At 38.9% G+C, this 9,047-nt stretch overlaps 1 protein-coding gene across 2 annotated transcripts in view; it reads left to right on the top strand.

Annotated features, from left to right (window-relative positions):
* TRIP11 (thyroid hormone receptor interactor 11) overlaps positions 1–1,540 on the top strand; it is a 72,827-nt gene extending 71,287 nt beyond the window's left edge. For both annotated transcript variants that reach the window (XM_017546964.2, XM_017546963.1), the window contains exon 21: positions 1,162–1,540. In XM_017546964.2, coding sequence (XP_017402453.1) covers positions 1,162–1,382 — 221 coding nt within the window. In that variant the 3' untranslated portion in view covers positions 1,383–1,540. The remainder of the gene's footprint in view (positions 1–1,161) is intronic.
* The last annotated feature ends 7,507 nt before the right edge of the window (positions 1,541–9,047 follow it).

Below are 9,047 nucleotides of genomic sequence, written 5' to 3'. Positions count from 1 at the left end.
AGTAGAGACGGGGTTTCACCATGTTGACCAGGATGGTCTCGATCTCTTGACCTTGTGATCCACCCGCCTCGGCCTCCCAAAGTGCTGGGATTACAGGCTTGAGCCACCGCGCCCGGCCTGGGTTTGTTTTTCTTAACAATTACAATTATTAAGGGAAAACATAACTCCTCGAGTCCTTCATTATTCAGGTGGGTAAGTAGAGAGTTTGCCTTGCAACATAGATGACACCATTTAAAAAGCTGTTATGATGGTAAATGAAGTTCTTCAGTTATATATCTGGTATTGAAGTATAAAGCAAGAGTTTTAGTGTGTTTAATAAAGTATTAGATAAGCATGCAAATACTCTTCTCTCTCTTTTTCTTTCCCTATTAATTATTCCTCACCTTTCACCTCCAGTGTGTTTCATAGACCCTGCTTATGGGATCTAGAACTGAGCAGCGTATGAGTCACATTTGTTCAGGGGCCAAATCTGGCAACTTAAAACATGTATAGCATTGTTTTTATCAGAAAATGTTTTGAATTACCAAGAGTGAACATTAGTCGGATTTTAGGCATACAAATTAGTATTTGTGTTTAGGGATTGTGGCCTATTTGTGCTTTCATTTTGAATAAAGAACAGTCCAAAAAGATGTGCTGAATACTAGTGTTATTACCTTCAAGGTAGAATTTTTAAGTTGATAGTAGTGGGAAATTGATTTTTTTATATATATTTGTTAATCAATTATTTTACAATGTTACACGGATAACTTCCTTTGCTTTTTTTTTTTTGAGATGGAGTCTTGCTCTGTTGCCCATGCTGGAGTGCAATGGTGTGGTCTCCGCTTACCATAACATCTGCCTCCTGGGCTCAAGCCATTCTCCAGCCTCAGCCTCCTGAGTACCTGCGATTACATGTGTGCGCCACCACGGCCGGTTAATTTTTTGAATTTTTAGTAGAGACGGGGTTTCACTGTGTTAGCCAGGCTGGTCTTGAACTCCTAACCTCGTGACCTGCCTGCCTTGGCCTCGCAAAGTGCTGGGATTACAGGGGATGACAGGTGTGAACCACTGCTCCCAGCCACACAGATAACTTTTTTTATGCTATTACTTATATTCAGAGAGTTATTTCATTTTGACTTCTTTGTAAAGGATAGGCGACTAAATCCACATTTTATTCTTTAGATACAGCAGAATCCAGATCTGGTAGAAGAACAGATGTAAATCCGTTTTTGGCTCCTCGCTCGGCAGCTGTGCCTCTTATTAACCCAGCTGGACATGGACCTGGTGGACCCGGGCATCTTCTTCTGAAACCCATCTCAGATGTCTTGCCCACATTTACACCTTTGCCAGTGTTACCTGACAACAGCGCTGGGGTTGTGCTGAAAGACCTTTTAAAGCAATAGATAATTCTCAAGCCAGAGACAATCTAGCACTTTAAAGGAACCATGAACACTATACGTATGTACTTTATCACGAAGTGGCCTTTGGGAAAAAGTCATGTATTTGTTTGCAGTTGTGCTTTCTCTGAATTTAATAAAAATATTCCTAATGCTTTTAGAAACTGCAGGTGTCAGGAGCAAATGTTTGCTATGTAATCTGCTTTATTCCTTCTGATTTGACTTTATTTAAGCTAGAAACATTTGATTTGTCTTTTATCTTAATTTACAAAAATATAGACAGACAAACATGCTAGTAGCTAGAGATTGTGGTTTATCAAGAGAGTGTTTTTTGTTTGTTCATTTGCTTGTTTTAATGAAGAATAAAAAAATACTAGTAGTGGCTTCTCTGCTTAGTGCAGAAAGTTGATCTGAAGCATATATTGATCATCTTTAGAGGACTTTGTGGAGACAGGCCAACAAGATTGTCCCTGGAAGGTCATAGGTGCCCTGACATGAAGTATGTGTTTGGTCCTGTGCAATGTCATCATGTGTGTAGATGCTTTTTTTTGTTTGTTTAAAATAGAGATGGGGTCTCACTATGCTACCAGGCTGGTCTTGAACTCCTGTGCTCAAGTGATCCTCCCACCTCAGCCTCCCAAAGTGCTGGGATTACAGGCATGAGCCACTCCACCTGGCCCTCTGTGTAGATTCATGTGACTACCACCAGTCAGGATACAGCATCTCCATCACAAGCATCCCCCATGTCACCCTCTCATAATCATAGCCACCTCTCTCCCTGGCCCTCTCCCTAATCCCTGACAACCACTAACTGTTCTCCATCTCAGCAACTTTGTTATTTCAAAAATGTTCTATAAATGGAATCAATATGTAACCTCTTGAGACTGACTTTTTTTCACTCAGCCTAAGAGATCCATCCAGGTTTTTGAATGTGTCACTAGTTTGTTCCGTTTTATTGTTGAGTATATAGTGCAGATATATCACTTAGTTTTAACAGCTAAGATATCTATTTAAAGATATCATCTTAAAACTAAATGTTTCTTTACACAAATTCACACAACTTTCATGTAAGCATTAAACTATACAGCTGCATCTACGTAAGTATAATTAGCAATATCACTGAACATGCGTGCCACTTCCTGCCTCTCTCTGTGGTGTTGACATATGAGGCACAGCAGTCCGAGAGTCAGCTGTTCCCATCACGGGTTCACAGAGGCAGTGAAATCACTTTGATAACACCAGTACCTAGATGTTCAAAACTTAAGAGAGTATTTCTTTTAATTTTTTTATAAACCCATCATAAAAAAAATCCCAACTTGAAACTTAACTATATCTGGATGTTCATATTTTTATTAGTTGTTGAAGTTGTACATTTAAAAAGACATTTCTTGCCAATTTTATAAATTTCTATATGCTTTTAAAATATAAACATTTGTATAACAAGGAAAGATAAAACAAATTCAAATATGTAAATAGGCCTGGCTGAGGCTAGAACTAAACTGGGTTGTTTGCAAGTTTTGCTGTGATTAACTGTATTTCTAATGTATTTGGAAGACTGGAAGTCTTAATTATATGTTGATAGGTGAAACTTGTTTTTCTGAAAAATGAAGTAACTGAGAATGCTGCTTCAGAATGTCTCCCATCTCCTTAGATAACTGGTTTATATTGCCATTCTTTATTTAGTGTACTTTAAAGGCAGTTGTCATACAGGTTCAGTATTAGAACTGTCCAACTGCATCCTCTTGGTTTTGCCCATTATTATTTCTCTATTAGTTACTCCTTGGTTTTCATATGCTCCTGACAAAGACACTTTCACTGACTATCCTACAGTATGTGCTGCCTGCCATTGAAGTTTCAGTTAAGTGTGGAGCAAATGAAATACTAGTTTCTAAGTTTAAAAAAGACACATGGTACTTTATTTTTAAGAAATAGAATATGTAAAAAGTTTTCTCTTTTAATTTGAAAAAGAGATGCATGGTTGGTATTTAAGTAGTATGTCATCATATTTGAAATGCCTTTTCTGACATTATTGAGTATTTCCTCCTCTGACCAAAACAGCCTATTCCCCTCTCATCCCATAGTTTAATATAAGTTTAAAAGCTGTTGTGGGTGGATTGCATAGCTAAACATCCCAGAGCATGACATTAAATGGCTGCTATTTAAATAAGTATGTGACCTTGTCCTAAAGCTATAGTACTAGCCGGGCACGGTGGCTCATACCTGTAATCCCAGAAGTTTAGGAGGCCGAGGCGGGTGGATCACCTGAGGTCAGGGGTTTGAGACCAGCCTGGCCAACATGGTGAAACCCCATCTCTACTAAAATACAAAAATTAGCCAGGCATGGGTGGCAATCACCTTTAATCCCAGCTACTCGGGAGGCTGAGGCGGGAGAATTTCTTAACCCCAGGAGGCGGAGGTTGCAGTGAGCTAAGATTGCACCACTACGCTCCAGCCTGAGCAACACAGTGAGACCCCATTTAAAAAAAAAAAAAAAAGCTATAGTATCTAATGCTTTCATTGTGTCATTGAAACTATAGCTGACTGGTATGCATACTAAGTGTTCGTTGATCTAAACCAGGTATAAGTCATTGACTTTTCTCAGATTAGTTGTGTCGGAGATGAACCACCTGCTCACCAAATCGTCTTAGTAACCAGACAGTGATGAAGCATATAATTCTAATGTTGGCAATAGGACATTGCTAACCGTGCGTTTAACTGCAATATTTTAACTACAGTAATTTTTCTGTTTATTTCTCTATCCCCTCAGTAGAATTTGTGGTTGAATTCCACCTTCGCTGCCATAGTTTTTCACCACATTCCAAATGTTTTTCAACCTCTATACTGTAGTAGAAAATTCATCCAACTATTGAATTTAATTTTAGCATAATACTGGATTAAATCGTTTGAATTTTCATTCCTGTCATTCTTGATTTTTAAGAAATGAAACAGAGCTAAATAACAAAAACCTAGGAATAAAGGAATGGCTTCTTTCCCACTATCCAATTAAACGTCCAGTATCCCCCCAAATAAAGCCTTTTGTTTCTTTTAACCTCTTAACAGTTAATTGAACAGAGTACAGAAACTATCAAAATACTTATCCAATCAGTAGGTGGGGGGAAAAACTTTGTCTTCAGGGACAGGAGAGTGATGGGAACTTTTTAGAAAACACTATTATGCATCAAACTTAAAAGCATTTGAATGTGATTTTTAAAGATAATGAAGTTTTCCACATATCAAAGTATTTAAAACATCTTGCATCAACAAAAACTTATCTTTAAATTTTGTAAATATCTAGTAAGTATAGATGATATTTATTTTATATATTCCTATGGAAAAAATGCTACTTTAATGTTCTGACATTTGTGATTATTTGCCAGTCTTTACTTTTTAACTTATTAAAAAGTTAAATACTTATTAAGGTATCTCTATGTAAAACTGATAAATTGTCTTTTGACTTTTAGGGAAATATCTAAATGTGGGAAATTTCCAACCCAACCTTAATATTAGGTTGTGTTATTTATAGAGCTAAAGTTAATGCATTTTTGAATTTCTCAGGAGCTCTGCAAGGCAAAAAAATACTCCAAATAAAAATGATATATGTAAGTTGGCAATGTCTTCATTCACAATAAAAAATTTTTTTTAGCAAACAGCTGCTGACTTTTTCTTTAGAAGGGGAGAAATGACTTACACATGTTGTTTGTAACAGTAGTTGATGAACTACTGAAGCTAATGTCTTTATTCACCGGATGTCTGCTATTAGGATACTATTTCAGCCTTGGAAATTTTTAAGTATGAACAGTTTAAAAGATACTTGAGATTATGTATGAGAGAAGTATCCTTTTTTTCATACTAATCAAGCAAAACCCCATCTCTACAAAAATACAAAAATTACCAGGCATGGGGGCACGTCCCTGTAATCTTAGCGACTCGGGAGGCTGAGGTAGGAGAATCGTTTGAACCTGGGTGGTAGAGGTTGCAGTGAGCCAAGATTGTGCCGCTGCACTCCAGCCTGGGTGACAAAGTGAGACTGTCTCAAAAAAGAGAAAAAAAGAATCTGAGAGGCTTTAACCGACCTTTTTTTTCTTTTTCCTTCAGAGGGTATTGTACATCATTGGCCTCTGGGGTCCTTTTGCAAGATAATCAGTATGTGTCTCCATTTTTTCTTAGATGTGGAACTTGAGTACTTTTGGCGGTTCATATGATGGCAGAACGGAAAGGGTCATGGCTTTTAAAGTTGACAGCAGGATCGGAGTACTGATTTTGACCCTTTCTGTGTGACCTGTCACAAAATTACCTTGACTACGGGTCTTTTTTTTCTCATCTCTGAAATGAGCCAACGCCTACCTAGTAAACCTCGTGGGGATGTTAGGATCAATTGACACATTCATATATAATGTTTATTAAACGAATAAATGTGCCACTTGTGGAAGTGCTTTCTAAAGTCCAAAATTCTAGACAGATGTTAAAAGTTCATCACTGCCAAAGGGTAGATAAGAATGTCAGGGAGTTACTGAAGCCAAGAGTTCCTTCCGAAAGGTAAGGTGAGGTCAATGCATGAAGTGCCAGCTGCTGCAAGGGCTGGCGAGAGGAGTTTTAAGAAGACTGTGCTGGACTTGGGGAGCAAAAGTGGTTGTTGGCTTTGACCAGAGCTGTGTTGGTGAGGGGTGGGGAGCAAGTGGAGACTGTTTGTAGGCAACTCTGCTGAGAAACCAGATCGCAGAGGGGGAAGAGGGAGTGGAAGGAGACTTGTTTGAAGCTGACAGCCTTGAGCTTATGGTAAATGTGTATGATAAGGACAGGATTAGATGGAGAGGCTGAAGAGAGTGTAGAGAGTAGAGTTCCTGAGAAAGGGAAATGAGATCGGAGCACAGTTTTGGAGGGATTCGCCTTAGGTAGGAAGGACCCCTTTCTTGGGGCTGGTACTGTGGACGAGAGGGGAGACGTAGATGGCAGGTGAATTTGGGTTGGGGAAGTTGTGGGAATTTTTCTCTGCAGGTGGAGGGGGGCTTATCTGGTAAAAACAAGGGGAAGTAGGGCTTGGGGCGTGAGAAATTCACAAGTGGGAGAGACAGACACATGTCCAGATTCCTGAAGAAGTACGAGAAACGCTCAGGGGGCTCATGCCAGGCACTAGGGGCCCTGAGTTGGGCCTTGCAGAGCAATGGGAGGAGGGGGAGTGGTTGTTCACCATTATCTTAAAAGAAATAACATTTGAGCACTTAGGAAGGAAGCAAGCTAGGAAATTAAATGTCAGATAAAAGTCTAATGGTTCTTGCCCTAACCAGTTCTACTGGAATACAAAATGTCACTAACCAGAACCTTGTTTTCCTGTCCTTAGGACTTATGTCATGTGAATAATTGTATAGCAGAGGGTTTTATAGCATGTTATTGTCATAATTTAGTACCTCTAATAAATTAATAGTCCACTATCATTACAACAATATTTGTCTTAAAGAAAAATTTTTAAATGTTACTGAGAGAAAAATGTAAAAATGTTTAAAACATGGATCACTTAAGGCAAATATTTGAACCTTTAGTTGGCTTTTGTCTTAGGTCTTAAAATGGAATCTTCCTGTATGTCAGTCTTTTAGCCTTTCTGAGGTTAAGCGAGTAATAATTTGCACTATACTGATATTTTAACTGATAATTTTCAGCTGTGACTATTTTAACAAGAGTAATCTTTTCAGCTCTAACATTCTTTGACTTCATTGAGTTGTTTTTGACCTTGCAAATTAAATCTCAGCGATTTGAAAATATTTGACTGTGAATATGAGAGTTCGGTAAAGTTGTGTTCTAAGTATCTATGAACTCTTAAAAATGTAAGATACATCATTTCTTTCTGTAAAATATAAGGCACTTAAATGTTGAAGGATATTATCTTGTAAGTTTTTCCTCTCACAGTGATGAGTCAGCCTCAAGCCCTCCGTAACCCACATGTAAACGAGAATGTACTGTACTCAAAATGCATGTATTTCCCAAAGGACAAGGTTCCCACCCCCAGATGGTGAAGGGAGTCATGGTTTTTTAAAGAATTAGAAAATATATATTTGCTTCAGGTTTCCTCTTCACCTGTTTAGATGTGTTTAAAGAACCGTGGTGTCATCTGTGAATCAACACATGAATCCCTTTAAAGGGTCAGTTTACTAAAGCTATCTTCAGACACTCTCCGAATAAAAAGATGGTGGTGGTGATGAACTTATAAGATCTAATGAGATGAGCTTTGTTTTTGAAAATTTAGATGGACTGCTTAGGTTTTGAGATTATTTGGAGTCATTTAAAAGTTTCTCCCTAAAGCATTTCCATGCCACATGCACACTTATTCTGATAGTCTCAGCCTATACTGCTCTCGTCAGCATTGGGCTTGGCAACTTGGTAGTTCCTGTGTTGAAAAATATGATGACAGTAAAAATCAATTCTTCATAAAATTGATTCTTAAGGAATTAAGACTTCCCTTTTTCTGAGTCTTTTTTTTTTTTTTTTTTTTTTAGACGGAGTCTCGTTCATCGCCAGGCTCAAGTGATCCACCCACCTCAGCCTCCCAAAGTTCTGGAATTACAGGCATGAGCCATGTGCCTAGCCCTGATGACATTCTTTAATTTGTGTGTACACATATGTATGTGTCAAATGGTTAAAACATTTAAGAGGAGATAATTGGATATTAGGAGGGACATCTGGCTGTGGCAGTGTGAAGAGGTCAGCCACTTCTTGCAAAAAACAAGTATAAAACTAAAATTGTCAAAACCAGCCATTCGGGGGCTTTGGAAATTGACCAAAGGCAGACAAGAAATTGAGTTATGTTTGAAAAGTTTCTAGAGCTTCAGGAGGGAACCTGAAGTCTGTGGCCTTCCTACCTGGGGCTTCTCTCACCCCTCAAACCTCCTGGCTTTTCTAGCCCTGAGCTGATATGAAAAGCAGCAGCTTGGTTGCCTGAGGTCATGAATAGTGGTGGAGGGTGGGTGGTGCAGAACCCATGATGTCGATTAAAACTGGTGAACTTGAAAGGAAACAAATGGAGAAAACTCCGTTTTGCTAGCCTGAGATTGCAATTCCAGATAGGGCAAATGGTGGTCAGCAGAAATTTAATGCGGACATCCTGAAACAGGGAGAGGTATAGAAGGGCGGTGGTTGAGACTTGAGGGCGCCCATGGGAAGGAAAAGCCTAGGCCAGCATGAGACTGGCCTTTGAGTGAGCTGCTTGTCCTACACCCAGAGCCAGCTGCGGGGCATAGAAGCCTTAGAGCCTTGAGGTGTTTAACCAGCACAGCCTCCTCTAACATTTAGCTATGCAGGAGCGAGCCCTGGGAAGCCAGACTAAAAGATAAAGACAAGACTACAAAACTAAGCAGAGACATGAGCAGCCACATTCTCTTATGTGAGAGACAGATTCTGCAGTTACAGTCAACCAAGCTTTAAAAAAAATCAAACTATGTCAGAATCAATACTTGCTAAATCATCTAGTTTTCAACTAGGAATTATGAGTAAGACAAAGAAGAAAGTGAGGCCTGTACTCAGGAAAAAAGCAGTCCAAAGAAACCGTGTGGGCCTACAAGTTGGATTTAACCCACAAAAACTTCAAAGCAGCAATTGTAAGGATGAAGTATTAAAGGAAAGTATGTCTAAAGAACACGGAGTGAGAGATTAACACTTGCAGACTCACTCCCTAGCTTTATC

Source organism: Cebus imitator, unplaced genomic scaffold (assembly GCF_001604975.1).
Source record: "Cebus imitator isolate Cc_AM_T3 unplaced genomic scaffold, Cebus_imitator-1.0 Scaffold193, whole genome shotgun sequence".
Lineage (NCBI taxonomy): Eukaryota > Metazoa > Chordata > Mammalia > Primates > Cebidae > Cebus > Cebus imitator.
The sequence above is the reverse complement of the archived record's forward strand: the minus strand, read 5'-3'. Positions and strand labels throughout refer to the sequence as shown.